Here is a 23,462-nt window from a genome sequence, read left to right on the forward strand (position 1 = left end):
TTTTTTTAAACTGTTTGCATGATCAGAAGTGTCACACAGAGGAACAGAGATACCTGACAATTTTCAGTTATATGTGTGAATTTTCAATACTGTGAAAGCAGCACTGAGAAACAGTTATCTGTCAGAAACAGGGCAGTCAGAAGCGACGTCTGAAACTGTACTCAGCACACGTCGAAAGTCAGCTGCGTTTTGTCCAAGATGCTCAGAAGCCAGGTCCAGTCTTGTCCTTATGCTTCTCCATAATCAGAAGCACCAGCAGCTGTAAATTGGTGCTAGAAGGTAGTTTTAGCACGTTTGAAATGATACTGGCCTGAGGCAAAGTTGTGATACAAAAGCTGAACACTTAGGTAGGTGCTGAAGATTAAAAGTCTTAATAAAAGTTTCCTTAGAGATGCAAGAGAACAACTCAAAGCTTTGTATTTGTTTCAGGAGTGTTGTCTTGAACAATTAACAGTATCAGGCAAATCTATACTTAATAAACTTTGTCTAGAAGAAAATGGGCACTGATCAGGCTAACACCAACTTCTGAACCAGTAAACACTTTTAAAATAATTCACAAAAAAGGAGGACAAAGTCTGGCATTTCCAATTCAATACTGGGTTGTTCTGGACAAGTTGAGTCCAACCGATCACCTGTCCCCTTCTGGTTTCCATTTTGAAAGCTGCAGCACTCCGTAACATCTTTGCTAGATTTAGAGTTTATTACTTAAATTCCACAACATTTAAACACATCTATATTGCTACCTATATAATTAAAGGGATTAATAAATATGTTATGGTAACATAATTTGTGCTAGAGTAAGAAATTATTTTCAAAAGAAATTCAACAATTATTTTTTTCTTGGAGGTCTCTCTTGGGACATTGTAATCTCCATATTCCACTTTATATCCTGTCTGTGTATACACATCTGTTGTCTCTTGCTCTGTACATAGATCACAAACCATTTCAGGCAGTGAAGCATCTATTTTGTGTAATGCACCTAGTTCCATATGCTTTCACAGAGCTACAGTAAGCTAAATATTAAACAATAATACACTTTTCTAAAAAAAGAAAAGTTAGCTCACAAATTTGTATCTAAAAACATCCAGGGTGGCTTATTTCAAAATGAACAGTGATAAAAATATGATCAAATCATTCCTCTGAATGCACCATATTTTGTGTTTTATATCACTGGTTTTTAAAATGAATGCACAAAAGGTCAATGAATGTAGACAAATCATTTATTTTTGTTTTATTTATTCATTATTTTATGTACACTTGGTATTTTGCAACATAGTCAAGGGGAAACAAATTAAGTACAAAGCAAGATAAATATTATAGGTTGAATATATTTTAACACATTTCTGTCATCTCTGAATTAGCAGACACTGACAACTCAGTGAGAACATTAATTTCAACTTCTTTATACTGGCAGTAACAGAATAAAACTGTACAACACATTATGATGACATTTTAAGTGATCCAATGTGTCAGAATAAAACAGGCTTATTTTACTAAATAGAAATATTTGGTGTGTAAATATGTAATTAACTTTTTAAGATAAAAAGAAACTACCTTTGAGTTAGCAATATAAGGCATTAGATGATTCCTCCATAATAAATTCAATCGTTTATAAATATAGGGCTAATATCTCTGTTTTGTGTGTGTTCAAGGAAACCCTTACCTTGTACCACAAAAACACATTAAGTGGTATGAGTCAAAGGTATTCAAACGAGAAGGAGCCAGGTATCCATGCCTGAGCTGTGTCTGCATATGCAGAGACCTTTGGGTTTACACAGAGAGAGAAGATGGTAGTCAAATCTGAACAGAAGTTATACACTACTAACATACCTCCTGTTTCTACTGGTCAAGCAGAATACCGAAAGGTATATCCCATAATTTTGAAATGTAATCAAGTACTTGCATAAGTATTAAAAAAAAGTGCACAAGCCTCTGAGGGGAATATTAAAAACAAATACACAGAAGATGCTAAGGTAAACACTGCTAGTATACTAAGAGGAGCACAAAACAAAAAATGGGGTTAATGCTGAATGTGTATGGCATTGAAATGACCACACAGAGAACAGATTTCGGATCTAAGATTGTACATACAGACACAGCTCTTGGAATACTGACTCTGTTTAGGACTGCAACTGTGCAAAGTAGTGGATGTTAGCTTCATGGGCCCATGTAGCTTAACATCACGAGACAGTCCTGAAAAACGCATCCATGAACTGCTGGCCCCACCGCCCAGTTTTGGTTTTGCTAACCACTGCCTTCACCATGCTTTAAATATGCTCTTATTAGACTTTCTAATCTAAATCTTCCAATGTCCAATTCTCAAAGGACCTTAGGAAATTTGTTGAAGCCAGTTAGGACTTGCATGTTCTTGTATGTTCACAGTAGCATTCTATACTCTAGGGCTTGAACCACTATTATGAGGTGAAAATAAACAACCTTGGTTTGGACATCTTGCAACACAGTACTGCGATGAAGTATCTAAAAGTTAAGGAGCCCTGGAACACAATCAAGAGTGGCTATCCTCGTTTATGCTAATTTGAATTAAAACATTTGCACAACCAGCATGTTGCCACCTGCTACTTGTTAATTCTTTTCACTGAAGTTAAATGCCCCCTTCCTTCTGCTGGCTTTAATGCCCAACTTGGGAGAGTAAATAAACAAACTTCAAATTCTCAACTACTAGAAAACAAAAGGTTTTCTCATTTTAGCCAAGATGTTTTGTACGGAGCAATCAGATACAGTTCAACCAACAGAGCAAAGAAAGTGGTGGCCTCTGGCGGAAGCAAGAGAAGCTAGGGGACTAGTAGGGAGCACCCAGGGGTAAGCAACCTCTTACTCTGAATCCGCACATGCGAGGATAGCACATGTAGTTCAGGAAGCTAGTTTCCAATAGAAGTTTTCTGTGGTCTGCGTGGACCTCAGCTGCTCCAGAGCCCAATTCAAGACCTAAACTTAAGATTGATCTCCTGATCTGAATTATCCTGTGGAAGAACCTATCTACCCAGAGTGAAGGCATCCTAGGAGACTAGTTTCCTAACTGTAGTACCTACCCTAGATATTTAAAATTAGATGATACAAATACCTTGAGCTATAGACAATGTGCTTAGAGGCAATTATCCCTTTTGCCCTTCTCAACTTGTTACTAAAAAGGCCTAACTCGCTTCTGGTGCTTACTGGCATAGCATGCCTAGCAGAGCTATTTACAGGTAGTGTCTGGAACTGTTCCCTCAACTGCTGCTCTTCCAACTTTCACAGAAATTAGTCCCTTTAAAAAGTAACGCAGTAGGAGTTTGTTGTAATATTACAGAAGATGGAGCATACTATTAAATCATAAATACAGCACAAGTATTTTGTTGCTGGTTATTTGAGGGAGGGCAGGGAGAGACCTATTATTTTTAAAGGAATCCAGGTGCTGCGTTCAGCTATTCAAATTTGAAGGCCTGGAGATGCCATTCCTTCTCATCTGCACGTAGGAATAAATGTGAGCAGGAAATTTCTCCAGGCAATTCACGCATCTCACTTGCGGAGGTCAGGCCAGTCTCGACACACCCCAACTCCACTATCTGCCTGGTAAGGAGATGAATGCAAAACGCCACAAGATGCTAAAGAGCTGTAGTGGCTTTATGCTCACTAGGAAGAGCCAGAATGAGACCGTCACATCGATTTCACTAAGATGGCTCAAGGGACAGCTGGTAATTAGGACTTGTCTGTATGTGAAAGTTAAATCAGAAAGTGCAAGGTCCCCCTGAGAACACACCAATTCCTGGTTGTTTTAATTCACTTTCAGTAACTACTCCAAAATAACTCCAATATAGACTAACCATTAGTTTCCAAATCACAACCAAAACAGCTGTTTTTCATTTGCCTCTATTAATTTCAGAACAGTGTGTATGTGCAGAAATCTGTGGCACCGCCCTGAAGAAAACAAATCTAAAGAGACCAAGGTCTGATGGAGAGAACCCATCCCCTGACGGTAAACAGAGGACTGTACTATCCAACAGCTCCTGACAATGGTATAGTAAATAATACACAAAAGATGGGAATTCAGCACAAGTATACACAGTATCTCCCCAAAATGCTCAGACAATTCAGTGTTTCATAAACTTTGTCCTCTTTTTCACCTGAATTCAAATTTTCATGTTTTTACACTATGAACAGTTGACCACTATACTTGGTTTCCAATAGAGTAAGCAGAAAAAACTGGCACCTAAACCAGGGTAATCCCAATTAAAATCTATGTAAACAAATACTAAAAATATGCAAACTAACCCGTTCCTAATGTATTACTGAGAACTCAATTTCTAAACAGAAACTATTGTCAGTACCCAAAAATGGGGGTATTTGTCTTAGTCTTTGGTCTAGCTTTCAGGCTTCAGAGTGACAATAATACTCCTGTAAACTAATTGTGTGTTTTGTACATTACAGAACTGTATGTCAAAAACACTACCAAAATTTAATTTTAATAAGTTACATTTAGATTCTCCTACTAACCTAAGCCAAGAAAAATTTTAATCCTCTTAAGATAAAAAAAGCAAATGAACAAGATTGTTGTTACTGTTCTCAGCACTGCACATTTCTTAAAATAGGTATTATTTCTTCTTCCCTCCCTACTATCCTCTTCAATCAGTACACTGAGGCAAACAGAACCAAAGGGCAAGCCTCAGATCACAGAACCACAGCATGGTTGAGGTTGGAAGGGACCTCTGGAGGTCATCTACTCCAGCCCTCCATTGCTCAAGCAGGGTCACCTAGAGCTTGTTGCCCACAACCATGTCCAGACAGCTTTTGAATATCTCCAAGGATGGAAACTCCACAGCCTCTGTGAACAAACTGTGCTAGGGCTTCGTTACCCTTACCATAAAATGTGTCATCGCATGTTCAGATGGAGTCTCCTGTGTTTCAGTTTGTGCCCCCTGCCTCCTGTCCTTGTCCATGGGCATCACTGAGAAGAGAATCTGTCTCACTCTTCTTCATTCCCTGCCTCCATCAGGTATTCCTATACATTGATAAGACTTCCCCTGAGCCTTCTCTTCTCCAGAGCCTTCTCTTTAATGTTTTAACCCCCAAAACTGCAGTTTGTCCTCAAAAAAGGACCAATTGCAAAAATCCTAAGTAATTAAGTCTCACATGAATCTGTGTGTGCATGTACAAAATCGTTTCAGAGTTTAACAAAAAATGCAGCTGGGCAGTGATAGGTGAAGAAAAAAATATTTCTATGTAGTTCATAAAAGTGAAACAAAGAGACATCAGGAATTACTGCACAAGCTTGTATACGAAAGGTCAATATTAAGAGCATCTAAATGCTAAATCTTGACTTAGAAGTATGAGCATGTGAAATTGTATGGTAAACTAAATTTCTGGGAAAGATAACAGCTGATCTAGAACAATGCACTTACTTTCCTCATGTCTATAAATAGCTCTGGCTACCCTTTCATGAGTTTCCAGATAAATCTGGGTAAGTGCCCTTTCTTTCTTTTCTCAACTTTCTTTACATTTGCATTTCTTCAGTATCCAAGGAAAAAGGGAGAGCTTTCAAATAGTTGAGGCGTTTTTTATTTGCCTGTTTTTGGAAAAGGGGAACAAAACATGCAAGAGAAAATCCTCATTCCTCACAAAGGATCCCCTCCAATTTAGGATGTCTGTCCTAACTGTGCCACTTATCATTCTTAAATGAAAATGAGACAGGGAGAGACTAGAGCTACGTAAGTCAAACTAAAATAACAGTACTTAGTCCCGTGCTAAAAAGGAAAATCTTGCCACTACCTGCTATTACTGGGGCTGAATCTTGCTGAGGGCCTTCTTTGAATATCGTGAGGATCTAAAACACACAAGACTTGTGCCTCAGCCCTTCCTAATGTCAGTTATCACAACCTGTCCCATGCCTGGTAATATTTAATAAAGAGCCCTTCTTGGATTTCATTATTAAGTCAGAAATCTAAAATCACAAAAATCATCTCGGTGAAGGACAAATGCCTTCATTTGGGAAAAATGTTAACTGTGTCTAACACAGCATGTACAGATGCATTAACCAGAAATTTCTAGCCTAGTAATTTCAAAAGCTACAACTTCTGAAATCATTGCAAAAGAGTAATAATGAACATGTAAATCAATATATAAAGTCACCCCTGTACTCCATATAATAAAATGCTACATTTCATCTAGTTTTTGTAAATTTAGTAGTCCTGCAGATGTGACGTGGGAAACATATCCCATCAGATGGAGTAAGTACACACGGTAAGAACCAGGACTAAACACACGATTTTTGCAAAAGCACAGTGGGTAACATTTCTGATGACAGGAGAGCAGTTAAACTAGTCATAGTCTTAATTATAGCAATATGAAAGATTATCAGAATAGCTGCAATACATTAATTACATCTGCCCATTAATTTCATGCATTTACACAACTACACATATAGCCACATGAGATTTCAGAACAGGGAAAGGGGATGCATTTCCACTAAAAAAAAAAAAAAACCCACAGGCATTGGCTACTGGCATGGGACTCAGGGGCAGAAGTAGATCCTGGCATTTAAAACACTGATTTTTCAAGTTGTCAGCATCTCTTTAATTTGCTTCTTTCTGGATGAATTTTGGAGGGTTTTGAGGTTTGGGGATGGATGTTGTTCTGGTCTTCTTGTTTGCTATTCCAAGACAGGTAGTACAGCGCTGGATGGAATTAATCTCAGTTTAGTATTCTAAAGCCAAGTATCTGACCTGGGCTAAATCACAGCTTCCACAGTCTCCAGAGAGGCTCTCCAAAATATGATTCATTCCACCTTCCTTAAATATCTATCTTAGGAGGAGATTAATAGCTCTCTAGAGGTGCCCAGGTTCCTCCCTTAAACTAGATGTCTAACTTTCAGAGAGCTAACATTCAGTGAGATGAATTCTACTCACTGTGTACCATGATTACTGGACATCTTGTATCTGGAAATGTTGGCATGAGAGCTCCAAGGAAAGAATCAGGCAGTAAATACAAGGGTCATGGTTCTTCTTTTTTTTCGGTCTGAAATTTGGACCTCCACGTACGTGGGGATTATAAGGTCCAAAATCCTATGCAAGACTGTTCTTCCATGTATGTCCTGCTCACTAATGTACTTAACCATGTGCATAATTTAAACAGAAACCCCATCCATTTCCATAGAGCTATCTAGCCAGACAGCTCAGAATTATGAATACAAGTTAAGCACACTATTGAAGCCTTCAAGAGTTGGGAAGATGCTTTAAATGGTGAAGTTATCATAGCAATTTTTTTGAATGACCAAAAGAATGACATATCTACCTACACACCACCCCACACCAATTTCATACAGATAGTACAGAAGCCCTCCTTTAATTTAAAAACAGGAACACTTCAGAGCAAGTCTATTTTTTTTGCACGTTAGCAATGTTTTTTTAACATCTGTTGCCAAAGCACATCTTTTACAATGCCTATGACAGACAAGATCAAAGGACAAGATAAAAAAATGGAATATCCTTAAAAGCAGAATTTAGATAACATGACTGAGGGATGGTTTAGTGTTGGAAATAATGACCAATTCCAGAATAATTAAATTCCTCTAACTGAGGAATTGCTATTGTTCATTTTGGATTAAATGAAATGAGAATAAGTTTCCCTCTATATGACTGCTTCACAAGGAGACAGTCCACAGTAGTTATCGGACTTTGCAGTCACACTCTACCATACCCTGTAATACCGTTCACGTGTAGACAGACCAGAAGGCACTTCGGCAGAGCAACACAGGAAATCAGCACAACTCCTGCCCAGGCTTTTCCTGTCGCACTCAGTCTCCAGTTACAGTAGAACAACAGCTGAAAACAGAACTGCTATGAAACATCTTTTGCTATTACATTCTCTTCACAAAAGTAATTCCTACATGAAAAACTTTGAGATTTATACATATAAGTATGTACACACATACAAAGAATTTTCATATATACACACAAAGACACGTGCATATATATAATTTATACATACATATGTATAAATAGATATACACACATATGTATAAAATAGCGGAACTAAAAAACCAGTGACCTATTCTTGCTTCTTTGTGATGTATAAGGAAGGTCTAAAAGCATGTAGTTTTCTTTATCCTGGAAATACTAGAAATGTCAAGTCTGATCTATCCTCTCTTTGCTGGAAGACTTCTTGGACATAAAAACCCATAGCTAACAGAGCTTCTTACACACTGATTGAAGGTTAAAGTTTACAACTCTAGATGGAAGTCCTTCCCAATTATCTCAGCTATATGAATTATGTGTTAGCAACAGCTAAGTTTTAAATAGTCCAAATAAAAAGTAGACTTCAATTTATCTTTCAAGTGACAATACAGAATTCCTGACAAAAACAATTTCAAACAGAATGCACAACATAAGAAAAATAAATCCTTTAGTATGAACAAAATGTCAATTTAAACCTCCTTTATACTACCTAAAAAACAATAGAGAATGAAATCCTTTACACATACATGATTACAAAAACACTTATTTGATTCGCTGATGTTGTATAAGTGAAACTGTATTATTTACCGAGTTTACCAGTTTGAAGGCACAATGGCTATCACTTCATCCACATCCCATTCTATTTACAGTGAAAAATAAACAAGGATCTCTAAGAAAAAAAAGGAGATAAACACAGATGCACCCTGAGAAGTGAAATTTCATAACAAAAAACATGTTTTGAAATACTGTTCTTTGTAAACTCCCATTATCTGAACCTGTGTTCTCCTATAACTAGAACAATAGTGTTTAATACTCAATTACAATGAAAAATTATTACTTGTAGATTAAAAACTTAAAAGTTCCCAAAAAAATAAATCAACCCAAACCCAATTGAAAGAAATGAGGTCTCACACAGAATCACACCATAGCTGACATCTGTCAGTGTGGAAAAATAAAGTAAATCAATCTAGATTGTCCAGTTTTCTGGAGGAAAAAAAAATTAAAAATGGAATGGCATAATCTATTTGGAAATCCCATAGTGCCACCTGTGTCGAGGAAAAATCAAAAAGCCAACTGTGCATACACATCTTTGGATCTGGAATTCCCAAAAGATTCTGTAAAATTTTAAAATCTGAAGTAAAAGGTCTTTCTATAAAATCAGATAAATGTTCTGTAGCTGTTTCATGACACAGTTTATAAAGTATTGGCACCAGCACAAAGAGTTCAAAGCGTTCATTCAGGAGTCACAGAGATCGTCAAATTTTTAATGATTCGTAGCAGTCCTCTAGTAGCAGTTGGTTATTTACTACATAAACTGAAGTATTCCTTGCCAGTGATCTTCAGTGCAATAATGTACTTCTGCCAGACAAAATATTTTTCTTCTTATTCCAGTAGGTAGTAAGTGCCATCAGTACAAGAATAGTGGAACCAATATCAAATGACAGGCTATATTTCATGGTCCATACTCATCAACAATGGCTAAAAAGGTAACATTCTAAACTCAAGCTGTACTAGCAACATACACTAGCAGTGCTATTCAAGGAAAAAGAAAAAAGAACAACTTCATCCAAGGAAGTGCAAAAGAAATAAACCTCTAGAATTTGTCCATTGACACAGTTTTTCTTCTCCAGAGGCTAAACAGTGTTAAAGAGAGAGAGTGCAATAGTAGTTTGAGCAATCACCTCTGGGAAAAACAAAAAAAAACCCGCAAAACCAAAACCAATCCAAAACTAAGGTTTGGTGACTATTAAATCACCAAATCATATTGCCCTTGTTTTAAATCCACTGTATTTTCCTTGATGTTTTACTGAACAAAGATGTTTGTACACTTGACAGTAGATTTGATGCCAGTGTAAGGTACAGTTGCTAATGCATTACCATTCTTTATGGTACTCTGCATGATAACCAGATGTTATCATGTCATCTTGGCCATGTCAGAAATTTGAAAAGAAAACTGCTCTGGAGTTTTCTACACATTACCAGTTACGACACTAAGTACCTGTCTCAAACTTTAATATCAAGAAGCAGCTGGCAATTTTCTCTTTTGTTTCTGCTCTAAGTTCAGGCGGAAGGTTCTTGCATTTATTTGTTGCTTAGGCTGGACTGTAAAATATCACTACATCTATTTCAGGTGGAGGAAGGGTGAAAAATGTATCAGACAATTCATTGCCAAAAAAATGAAGACAACAAAGTGTCTTTTCAATTCATTCTTATACAAGCTTAAACAGGTTTTCAAACAACTAATTATAGGCCAGATCATAACAGCTTATGCCTGCAGGCCGAACTAGAATGCTACAGTATCTGTGTATGTATATACAAATATATCTGTATACATTTATATATACATACATAGACATAAAAAGGAAGCACCCATCTTTTCCTTACTGCTAAATATTGAACTTCTGCTTTCACCTGGATATTAACATAGTTTATTGTCTGTAACACCCTATAAAAGGGCATTTAAGAAGACATTATTCATTTTCTTCTCATTAAAGCCACACATATGGCTGGTATCTGAAAACATGCAGTGTGACCAATTAACACAGAGTAAAACAATTCTTAGGTACAATATCAACTCTTTAAGAAATGCATAATATATTTAAATGTGTTTTACCCATTTGTGTAGGTAATTAATACTTTCCACTATTTCATAGGAGATTTATATTCTTCTTCAAAAAAGTCAGCACAAATTCACAGGAAACAACTCTGTCAGACAAATTCCACAGCAGCATATGTACTGAGTCACTGGGTGAAACTCTTTTTTATGAACACATTAGGAAAGTTGGCATTCAGTTCTAGGACAACTCTATTATCAATCTGTGAACAGAAGGACACATCCAGTAAAGAAAGATCTTTACAAGACTCCAGCAATTTTCTTAAAGATGCAGGGCTTACCATCCTCGTCCCTGTTCAAAAACAACAAAAAAAACAAATTGTAAAGTTACTGAGAACAGTATTTATTTTTTTATTAAAACTGCTAATACTGTCATGAAAAATGCTACTATAATACATTTTTTATTTAGATTATTTCAATTAGATTTCAAATTAAAAGTTTCTCAGAGGCAGTGCAAAAATTTTACCTTTAAGGTGCTTATTGTATTTTCTTAACTCAAGTGCATAAATAACTCCATCATTTTCTACTGGGGGGCAACTTTACAACTTCAAGGTGAGTCTCTAACTACAGAAGCCAAGTACCCAAAGCCAGCAGACCTCCCAGTGACCAGATGCAGGGCTTTGGCAGCAAGCAATACAATATGCTACACTCATGCTCTCATGACTCCTGCTGACTGCACTGACCAGCACAGCACACAAGCTGTTGTGGGCTACTCCAATTCCAAACATATTAGCAAGGCTTCTAGGACTTTAGAGTGAGCATGGGTATTATGCACATGCAGGGGAAATTGTTCAAGAGACTACGAAACATACCTATATATATGCTAACAGTAACAGAAAACACACTATTTATCCCTGCCAAAAAAGTGACCACAGTGACTGAACTCTTAAGTGTCACACAAGGTCAGATCAAGTATGGGATTCAGTCAGAAATCAAATAAATAGGTGTTTATAAGCATGCATCCACAGACCCATTATAGCTGATTGAAATCTAGTCAGTATAGTCAATGGTGTGTAGCACATGATTCAGCTGACTGGGCTGCCTGAAGTGTCTAGTGCCCCTTCGGGTTCCTTCCACCATGTAGAACATCCACACAGAGCTGGCAGACAGGACACTGGAGCCAGAGGAGGAGACCCATGCCTTACTAGAATGGCTGGAAGCCAGACAGGTTACTCTGGGCACGTGAACCAAGCCTGGATGCCTACAGTGGGCTAAAATTGCTCATCAAGCTCTCCTGGCTCTAAAAAGAGTTTATACATCCAACATGACTGCAGACACCTCCTGGTAGACACCTCAACTTACACAGTTCCATCTTGAGCTGAACTGCACCCCAAAACGTCAGCTAGTCCAGGATTTTGTCTATGGCCAGGGACAGTCATGCTTACCAAAACAAAAAAAAAAAGCAAGACCAGATTTTTAAAGCAGCTTTTCACTGGTGGATCTTCTCAACTGCCAAAAATTATCAGTTTAGGGATTTCTGAAGCTACCTTTCATGAATGCTACTACTTCTTCAAGCTTCTTTATACTTATGGCCCATTCACATGAACTTCTACAGTTTAAATATATGTTAAAAAAAAAGAAAAAAACCAGCCTCAAACCCACTATCTATTAATTGCAATAACTAAGGGGCAATGAATCATAAAGAAGCAGTGAGAGATCATTCCCAGTTCACTATTTCCATATCATTCATAATCCTATGGACATCTCTCCTGTTCCCTCAAGACTGTCTGTTTTGCAGACTCTTCTGCATCTCAGATGATCCTTGTTGTCTTGCTTCTGCACTAATTTAGTACCTTCGAAATTGGATGACCATAACTCTACAGCACACTGAGGACAAAGTCATTAACTGTATAACAAGGTCTTACGGTGTTTTCTCCATTTCTCTCCTAAGGAATCCTAACTTCTTCTTTGTCCATTAGAATGATGTTGAGAAATGAGCTGATGTTTTCCAAAAATTGTCCACAGGATCTCTCTCCTACAAAATAGTAACTAATATAAAGCCACCCCCCCACCCCCACCCCCATATGCTTAGTTAATGTTATTTTGCCTCATGAGATTACTTAGCACTTCATGGTACAGTTTTCCTCCTGCTTTATCATCTGTTTACTAAGTATCATAAGATCATTCTATGATTTTTCACTGTTAAATTCTTCAGCTTAAGATTCTTCTACCCTGAACACCTGGGCATTATCCTCTGGTACAATATTATTCACCCCTTTGCCTGGATTACTCATAAACAGATCAGTACAGACTCTTGGTGACCACAGTAGTGACGTAACTTCATTGTGAAAAGAGACAATACGTTCTTGTCCTCTGTTGTCTTTGAAACACTCATAATCCGGAAAGACAACAGCTAGATTACAAAAGCAGAACCTCCTTGGCTAAAGCTTTTGAAAAGCCAAGCCTCTATGGACCAGATCAATGCTCACCTTCACCAAGAACTCCAACGAATTCTAAAAGACTATCCTCACAGGGATGCAGTTCTCCTTCAAAATATCATAATGGCGTTCATGCTGACCGACTTTCTTACAGTTGCAACTGGTTTACACAGAGTAAAAGACAATCGTACTGGTTTGTAACTTCTAACCTGCACCCTCTACAGAAAATTGTGCCATGTTTGTAACCCTTCATTCCTCTAGTGCTGAGGCTGATTTAAGTGACAGATCACAACAGCAGAAATAGGATTTCCACAGCCCTGTATTTGAGCTCATTTACAACCGCTGCATAAATACCATTTAGTCCTAACAATTTATTATAGTTCAATGTATTGATTTGTTCAAAAGCTTTCTGTATTGGCATTCCAATTTAAGGCAGCTTTCCAGGCTAATCTCCCGGAAAGAATGGCTCTGATGTAGCAGCCTATTTGATATCCCTCTTGCCACAAACACTAATGGCCAGACAACAGTCGTCCTGCAATGGCATTCTTGAATCTGAGTGATCCTTTACATCTGGAGTATCTACCAATCTCACTAGCTCTCCTGTAAACTTCTAACATATCTGAAAAACAGTTTTAGCATTTACCTTTAGCCAATGATTCCTTAAAATCACATATTGCTTTACTATGATTCTGTTTTACTTTCTGGAGTTCCTCTTCCTATTTTCCTTCTGTGAACAGGATTCATTTCCAGAAAGATGCCTCTGTTTTTAGCAGTCTCCTGTACTCTTCTGCATAAGCAAGGGTGTATCCAAGCGTGGTCTTCACTTCTTCCATGGTATGCTCTCAGATTAGTTGATTTGAGACATCATCGAACATCACCCCAAAACAGTCTTTGCTATCATGCCCCCAGATCTTACCTCACCTACTCAGAGGTAATCGAAGCTTGTCATTATTATTGTGATTTTTAACTCCATTATTCTTGTATGATCACTGTCACCACAACTATCTGGTGGTTGATGTAACAGTCCCTATGGCCAGACACAGAAATTCTGTAATACGCTTTAGTTATTCACTTCACTTGACCACAAATTTTACCAGAGTACCACTGTCCTACCATCATGATCTGCTCTACCATTCCAACCGAAACTCTAGGAACAAAACATTATGCTATCTTTTTTTCCACCAAGCCTTAAAATTGCTACTGCATCAGCACCTTCATTTAAAACCAGTCTCATTTACGCATCACAGCTTTTACGCTTCAAGATCCAAATGTGTGTTTCTACAAAAATGCTAGATCTAGATGCCTAGCCACAGATTTTTTTGTGTAGGATGTTCTTCATTCCTTCCTACCTGAACTTCAACAGTTCTCCTACCGTTTCATCTAAGACTAAGATTTTTAATGGATTTGTAACTAAGTAGGCCATCTTAAATTGCATGTTTTACCACACCTGTTTCCTTTTTCCTCCTCAGACTTAAAAATTTGTGTTAGGAAATACCTTTTCCTAAAAGCTAAAAGGGCCAGCAATCTGGTTGGGGTTTGCTTATTCACACCACAGGATAAGTAAACATCACCCACCATCTTACTTTCATTTATACAATGTACAATTAGTGATGTATCTTTCTTAAAAGCACATTCAAAAGCATTTCAGAAGTGTAATACAGCACATTTCCTTTGCTTTTGGAAGGCTGACAACTTATCCTGCTAGTTACCTATATAGTGCATTATTCTACAGTTTGCAGGCTTTTGAACCTTTGTTATTTACTGCAACTTTTTCTACATGAACTAATCGGCCATTTCTCAGAATATATACATAACCAGTATATTAAAATCTGCTCTTTAATTTTTGTTCAGTTTATTCTCTGGTATCGCCTTTGTAAAAGGCACTTTTGAGTAATGATTTCTTTGTTAGAATAATCATGTTTATCAGCTGTAAATTATTTGAATTATATCATATATCCAAGTCTTCAAATTCTAGAGCTGTTCAGGAGACCTGTGTATGATGGCTATATAAATTGCCAGAGCCCAGATTTCTAAGGCAAGAGATACTACTATACACCAAATAATATTTAAGAGTAGAGACCCTGAAAATAACTATCACTATTCCCTCAAATGTTCTTACTTTTCCTTCCCTCCCCTAGACCAGACAGATTAGCCTTTTATTCTTTACATTTTATTCAATCTATTGCACACAACTCAAATTCAGAATTTTAACGTGCTACACATTTTCATGTTTGAATTGACTAACTACGTGTTGATGCTCTCAAGATAAAGCTGAAAATTTTGACAGCTGGCAAGGGGGCAGTTGGGTTTTCTGTTGCTCAGGAAGGTGTGGGAGGTGTTGGTATGTAGATAGGAATACATGAATTTTGTGGTAACAAGGGTGTCTACTTTTCATTACTCTTTTTGTGCAGGACAGAGGCAGTCAGGACTTTTGGGAAGCGAGGTTAAGATGATTTATTCTTCATCCTTGACAGCAGTTGGTAGACCCACAGCAATAGAACTAAGCAGCTGATATGATGTACAAGAAAAGCTTTTGGCACTGCCAATTCAGGTTATCATCTGACTCGGCACATTGCTCAACGCAGATTTCAGTTTGAAGACTAGTTTTTAACTATAGGTCTAGAGGTGTCCACTTTTTTGATAGCACTGGATGATGTACTCCATTACAAAACTGTCAGATGATCACAGCCGGATCATTCCACTGCAGGGTGGAAACCTGCCACGTCAGTCAGTGGAAAAGATGTGGGCAGAGAAGGAAACGATACTTGTAAACAGGCAGCTCAGTATGTAATGGGTAAAAGAAATCTCAGAACTCAAACTTCAAGAAACACACCCTCATATACTCAGTGACACACTTACATCATGTTTCCTCTTCCAAATTGTGTTATAATACAGCAGATATGGATCCAACCCATGATTTCGGTATTTAAACATAAATTTACTTTCTGAAGTATGTTTTACACACTGCAAACACAGCTACCCATCAAACAATGCTTTACATGGGCTAATAAGTTTATGGAGCCCTTGAAAACTGGCAATTTTCATCTTCTGTGGAGTCCTCTGATTCTGTAACGAGGGAATTGCCAAATGATAGTGGAGAGGTTAAGTAAAGGACACATGGGTATCACGTTGCAGGATCTACCACCTGAAGACAGCATCCAGGGTATATATAACATTCATTTTGTAATACTTAAAACGAATGACACACAGTTCAACAAGATTTCTTTCAGAGGCTTGGACCCTCCAGTCCTGAAATTATTGCGATGATAAATAATTTATAACTGAAACAAGAAGTTTTCCCTGACAAGTTTATAAGTTCTAACAATTGCAGAGAGAAACCAGCATTGTCAGTGCTGGTACCTACAGTGCAAGACATTCTGATCCCTACTTAGGTAAGTGCCTATTTACAGCAAAAAACATCAAGCTTTTACACAGCTTTGTTGAAGCAAAGTAAGTTCCCTTACAGCATGCACTGCTAACCCAGCAGCAATACTTCTACACCCTTCACAATGCATGTACAAGCCAGACATTTCTGTACTTGGGAGATGATAAAGGATATAATGAGAGTACCTCTCATTCATTCATATCACAGAGAAGACCCACTGTTCAAGGTTACTCTTGCAAAGCTGAGCACTGACCTCAGGCCTCTAACAGCTTCAGACCTGTTGTCACACTTCTTCAAAAGGACAAAAACATATTAAGCATTTATGTAGCTTATAGTAACAGGATGGCCCTACATCAGCTGCCAAAAGTTAGAGCACATACAGAGATTTATGACTTTCTTGGTACTCCTGCACTGTGAGAGACTAGCTCTTTAGTTCAGACAACAGAGACTTCTGCACTTATGTGGGAACACCTGGCAACTCTACCTCCAGATGACCTGATGTGGTTCTACTTGACTATTCTTTCTTTTAACCACAGACTGTAATGGTTCCCATAGTCAGACAAATAAACAGTTTCCTTGCTGTTGCCAAAAAAGCTGGGTAACTCCTTCACATATATCATATCACCTCATACTGACTTGTTTACAGCAGACGACAACCTTTTTTCCACCCTACTAAGTATTCCTCTGAAGGAAGAAAACGAGGTCTGGAAGGTTGATATTAAGGTTTTTGGTAACATCTTGCAGATAATTCAACTGGATATCCCCTGGAGAGCATTTATCTAAACCCAACATGCAGTCTCACTAAGAAAGGTTTACTACAAATCCACTTGACTCAGGAATACTGTTAAGCACGCAGGGAAGAGGACAGATTCCTTTTCCACATTCACCTGTTATTTTTCCACAAACACATCAATAAGATCTCAAACTGAATTCAAACACAGATTCAAATGCTAAAGAAGTGTGGCAACAAACCTCTACTGCTGGCAGAGGGGCAACAGAAGTAGCAGACTATCTGTAGGCTTAACACAGCTGAAGTATTCATTGGGCAGCCTCTGGTGTAGTGAAAAGGTCAGACCACTTTGTGGGCAGACACAATGCCATTGTAATAGAAATGCATGGAAGTGGGTGGTCAGGAGACCATACGAGCTTATGAAAGACTTCATTCACTATGCCATTTGGAAATTTTTCATGTCCAAATAGGGAAATGTGCCCTTGATAATCTAGCTACAAAATAGATTCCTTTAAGGATACACAAAACACATTACCTCCCATGGACATATACATCAAGTCTCTACAATTTGTACTAGGTGGAGTTAAGTTTGTATCTGTCCATCCTCCTTTCCCGTGTTGGTCAGGAGGCAACTTTCTCAGTCAGAGATGAGTAAAACAGTATTTCACGATAGAAGAGTGTACTAGCTATACTGGAGTGACAATCTGAAGCCATATGGTAAATTTTTTGTAATGAGAAGTGCTGATAGCCTTAAACTTGCTTGGAACATTATTTGAGTTGAGGGCTTTCAGTTCTTTCCAGCATCTCTCTCAACCTAATTGTAGTATTTTCCTTAAAATTATTAAATATTAAAAATAGACAGTGCAGCTACTTTATTCCATTTCATTTAAATCTTCCTTTTTCAACTAACCCTGTCAAAATAAGTCAGTAAAAGCATGAAGAATTTTCTCCCACATTGATGTCAAATATCCCTCCTGTCCTACATTATTTTAAAAAGAGAACCTCATATTTCACTATAAAAAGAGTAAATTCAGTATCATGCAAAACTACATTTTTCAAAGTCCTTACTCAAGAGTCCAAAGTATATTTACTTTAGATTTCTAAAAATATTTTTAGCTACAGAAGCTGCAGAGGACTAGAAATTTAAGATTTGCTATGCTTTTTGCCCCTCATCACTGCCTTCCCACCTTACTAGAAAGTCCATTTTAAGTTTTTGCTGTTAATTACCTTTTCCTCTTTAAAGAGTCCAATTCACTTCCTTGTAAAAGTGACAAAGAAATTCAGTATTTTTTGGTGTATGTGTATTGCACAAAAGCAGGAATCTGTTTATTGATCACAGACTCACACTATAAATATACTGTCACACTTCATAGAAATAAAACAACAAAGGCAAAAGAAGGATAAGAAATTGGATCTTCTGATAGTCAAAAGAGAAAGATTTCAGTTAAAAAAACCCTAATGATCATGAAACTAAGAGTTACTGGAAAAATCTTGTACTTAAATCTCAGTTTAAGCAACTCCTACTAAGCAGTCAAATTACACAGTTGGTATAAATCCACTGAATCCTGAGTCAGAAACTCACTGCAGTGAGTAAAACTTCCCTCCATGGTTTTTTTATATGCTAAATCATAATTTTAATAAATATTTATTTTAAAGTATGTCTATAAGACAGTTATGTCTTAAGGACTCCTTTTTAACCATAAGACGTTTGAGACACAGTAAAATAAACACCAATATTCCTGCATTTTCTTACCCAATATATCCAGCTGCCGTAAATGCGTACAGTTAGCAGCAAGCTCCTCAATGTCGGTGTCACACACAGACCTGTTGGCTGTAAGAAAGAGCTTTTGCAAGTTTGGGAGTTTACGTGCAAGGTTTGTGAAACAGCCTGTACTGCTCTGTAACGTAGGGCACCAGCCAAGATCAAGTTCTTCCAAAAGCTGGCAGCCTGAAGCCAGTTCTGCTATTCCACTTTCAGTTATGTTTTTGCATCTCCACAAATCCAGACTGCGAAGCTTTTTGCATTTTGCTCCCATCATGCTTGCTATAAGATCATAGTCTTCAATCTGCAAGGAAAGCAAACACTTTGTCATGTATACCATCTTTCCAGACATACATAGGTGTTTCAAGGTTTGCTTGCTAACACACCTACAGATCTGTCTTAAGCATTTGGCATTTCTAAAGACCTCTGAAAAATATTCATTGTAGAGTACAATGAGGTCTACTTTTACAAAAGACAAAAGTAAAATAAATTTCCTATCAACCCCCAGATACAGGTGCTCTTTAAATTCACTTAATACTAAGGATCAGTGAAAATGCAGTGAGTTTCTTTTCTTTGAAAAGCCTTTTTTTTTTTCAGAGTTGTTTTTCCTTTAAAAGATTACTAAAACTGTTTTTATGACCATAGGCACTGCAACCATAAGCACATGCAGATTGAAGAATGTGCCTATTTCCATTCTAGTTCGATCAGTTGCTGCATCTCTTTATGGAGGTCTTATTAGTTACCTTGGGCAAGCCAAAGGGACTGAAACAGGGTCCCACTATACAGGCAGAAGGAATGAAATCGACTGTCAAAAACCACAGGAAGACAAGGACTGTTGGAGAAACAGTCACACTGCCTTCCTCTTCTACCCATGAGTCAAAGCAGGGAAGGCTGAGCCAATTCTGCTTTGTCACTTGCTTCTTGAACTACAAGGACGGTCAGTTAAGTCTCCCTGATGAGTGATCTGGCATGTCTACCACCAGGGACAGCAGCAAGCCAGGATCCCTCCACACACAGCTCTGGCACGCATATGCAATACAGCTCAGGTGAGTGCCCTGCTGCTGTCCCTGTGTTCACTTTCTTTAAATCCATGGGTGCACCCAGCAAGTCTATGACTCAAATGGCTTTTGCTGAAAGTATTTCTCCCATGGTTATCACTGTAGGGTCAGACAAGCGTTAATCTGCTAGGAACAATGATTTGGTCTGAATAAAACTAAGTAAGTCTTGATCATTAGTTTTGGAAAGAGAAAGTGATCATACATGTAAAGAATGACCAAAAATTTAGGAAGAGGCTGAAGAACTATGAGAAAGCCTACAAGCTATGTTTTAGGCCTACTAAACTAGTACGTAACCCTTAAGTGTATGACTAAGCTGCATTAATCTTGGACCTTTCAAGAGAGTATAGTATAATATCAACCTAGCATTTAACACATCTCTGTGAAACATAAACCCGGACTGAGTTCCAAAGCAAGCATGTGCACACAGACATACAACCCCCAACGAGTGGTGTACGTACTCACCATGACGCAGCTGCCCAGGCTGAGGTGCTGCAGCTCCGAGCAGAAGTTCAGAATACTGAGCAGGGCTGTTTGCTGCCACAGGGGAACACATCAGAAGGAAATATGGAAAGTGAGACAAAGAGAAGAGGTCAATTAGACATTAAAGGCTGTCACCACATTTCCTGAAATACAGCTCAAAACTCTGTTACAGACACCACAAATGCCACTTAATGAGTCCCTGGGTACTCTACCCATTGATTGGCTTAAAGCAACGGTAATCGTTACAAACCTTTATACAAGTCACTTTGGATGTGGTTTTGCATTGCCCTGAAGATACCTACATACCCACGACCTATCCGCTCATTTCCCACAGGAAAGCTGCTGAAGAAGTGTGGCAAGTTCAAATAACAGGGAAGGCCAGCCTGAAAACACAGAGGGCTGGTGACATACCAGAACAATAGCAGAGGCTCTGACATTCTCTGATCAACTGCAGCCTGATGGAACTGCCAATAGAGCTGTGCAGCATCAGGACCGGGCTGGTGACTTTAATGTCAAAGGAGTCTCCATGCTGACAAGGATGCTGACAACCATTGAGCACCTGTCACTACTAGCATGCAGACTGAAACAGATATAATGTGTATTTTACAGTCATGTTCCTGCCATTTAACATGGCCATTCTTTTCAGAAAGTACTGCACATTGCTCAGCCTGAAATTGGACTGGAACATCAGATGCATCTTACAAAATGTAAAGTACGCGGCTGTTCTGTTCCACAACACAGGAAACTTCACAGGTTTGAATTTCTGTTTCTAAGATACAAAAAAGACTCTTCTGCATTGTGTGTAGCCATATTTTGTTTTGCAGTTAGAAATACACACAGTGCAGAAAAGAACGTAGTCTAGGATTCACATTGCAAATAGCTGTGCATCATACTTCAAACATTCATCACTTCGTTAGGACTTTGTAATCTGTGTGAGCTTGAAAACAGGAGTAGGTTTCACAACGTATTAATGATAAAAGTCTCGATTTCTACAGGATATACAACAGTTTCTAGCAAAAAAAACCCCAAGCAATATACAAGGGACAAAATAATCTACTGCTAATAAGTAGAATTCCTACAAGAATACTAGTCAACAGTATTTGTACACATGGGTAGTATAATTTATACAGTTTTTTAAAAATATAAATTTACATGTTTTCAGAAAGTTTACAGTGAAATGCTTTACTTAGTTTCCTCAGTTTGTTCTAGTGTAATGAAACTTGGCAGGAACATGATCCTTTGTCATAGCACCGTGAAGAAATATTTGATCCCTTGCACTGAAAGGCTGGCAGACACAGAACAAGGACATAGCATGGGGTATTCATGGAGACCACTTCAGACATCTAATTTAGGTGTCTCCAGGGAGCAATTAGAAACACCCAACACTTGACATGTATGGAACCTCAGCTTCCAACTTGGCCTTCCAAGATTTGATTTCCCAAAGGCAGCCTAAAAGTAGATGCTATGAGTAAGCCTTCCTCACATATATCTTTGCAGAGGTCTTACAAGCCACTGTCTGCTTGCTTGCTTGACTTTCATTCATGTTTTTAAAGAAAAAGGTAGCTAGGGAATTAAACACAAAAGCATTAAAAAGTCATTATTAAAGACGTAACACTTAAGAACACTTTAAAGCTAGTAAACGTGTAAATATCCAATACGTTTTAAATAACATACTTATTAAGCAAATGCTTCATTTGGATCATTAAACCTGAATAAATAACTCTTAAGAGAATGAGCCATAATCTTTACTATTTAACACAGTGAAAGCTGTGAGCTTTAGAACCTACTCAGGTGCACAAATTAAAAGCAAAATCCCAAACCCCTCTCTACAAACCTTACATATCAGAGCTAAATAAATCAGTCTGACTGCACACAGAGTTCTACACAGGGTTTCTGCAGGTATTCAGGTGACTCCACAGGGAAGCTGAATACTTTGCTGCATTCCACCATGTTTTTTAGCAGTGGTTTCCAGACTAGAATTTAAACACTGGCCTGAAAGGACAAGAAGCAGAAATATCTTTCCTTAACTGACACAAATAGTGCAGAAGTGAACAGTCACTCTGAACAGCTTGTAGGATGTGATATCAATTCCATACTACTACTTCTTCAGAGAGGAGTGAAATAGGTAGACAGACTAATATTCATAGTTATCTTGATTAGAAAACTGAGCTACTTTTGTTAACTTAAACAGGAATTTGATGCATCTCTCAAAACACTTTTTTAGTCCCTCTCTAATCTGAGACAGTCCTTCCTGTATTGATGAGCAGAGTTCACAACGTATAAAACCTAAACTATTATTTCAAACAATTATCTAAAAAACCCAAACCATTTTAAAAAAGCACTAGGAATGGGGGTAATAGAAGGGAGCTTGGTAGAACACCATGTCATACAATCACAAATCATGCCAAATCAAGCCCAAGAGTAAACAACTACTTACTCAACATTAATTATACCAGCTATATTAATTCCTCTTCTGGGGCACATACATGCCCACACACACCAAATCAGATTTCTTTCAGAAGCAGTGTCTGTTCTTCTGGAACTGAGGTGGGGTTTGCATATGTCAAGAAAGAAGAAAAAACCCTTTGTGCATGCCTAGTTGTGCCTCAGTCAATTGAGAATCCAGGTGGCAAAGGACATGAAAATAGCAGGAGAGAATGGCAGCTCACAGAATCCATATGCACTACATATAGAAGGACTATCATTGTAATAACCTGTCTGTTTCAAACCATCTGTCTGTACAACTCATCTCTCTCTGACTTGCAATACAAAATGAGTGATAACACTCCTGTTTAAGCAAAGGAGAAGAGCAAGGCAATCACCCGACCCTGAAGCTGTAACACAGGCCAAACTTCAGATGTTAGAGTGCTTTATAAGAGGAGCTAAGGGGCCACCTAAATCCTGGATCAGCAAGCTTTAACCTGGAGAGAGTCTAATTTCACTTTCCCAGCCAAGCAGAGACAGTCAAATGAAAGACTACCCATGTAATACCATTCTTGAGCCTAGTAGCCAAGACATGTATAGTTTGGAGATTTTTTGAGTTTTCCCTGAACCAAAGGCAAGGTTTGGCTTAGCATCTGCTCCACTTCACAGAGACTGAGAAAAGAAA

The 23,462-nt window shown here is 38.0% G+C and overlaps 1 protein-coding gene across 7 annotated transcripts in view; it reads right to left on the bottom strand.

The window, feature by feature from the left end:
* Positions 1-1,206: 1,206 nt before the first annotated feature.
* Positions 1,207-23,462, bottom strand: part of FBXL4 (F-box and leucine rich repeat protein 4) — a 69,823-nt gene continuing 47,567 nt past the window's right edge. For all 7 annotated transcript variants that reach the window (XM_074862125.1, XM_074862131.1, XM_074862130.1 and 4 more), the window contains 3 exons: positions 20,336-20,407; positions 18,807-19,119; positions 1,207-10,852 (listed from right to left, as the gene is read on the bottom strand). In XM_074862125.1, the coding sequence (XP_074718226.1) occupies positions 10,689-10,852; positions 18,807-19,119; positions 20,336-20,407 (549 nt within the window). In that variant the 3' untranslated portion in view covers positions 1,207-10,688. The remainder of the gene's footprint in view (positions 10,853-18,806; positions 19,120-20,335; positions 20,408-23,462) is intronic.

The sequence above is a fragment of the Strix uralensis genome, chromosome 3 (assembly GCF_047716275.1).
Source record: "Strix uralensis isolate ZFMK-TIS-50842 chromosome 3, bStrUra1, whole genome shotgun sequence".
In the NCBI taxonomy this organism is placed as follows: Eukaryota; Metazoa; Chordata; class Aves; order Strigiformes; family Strigidae; genus Strix; species Strix uralensis.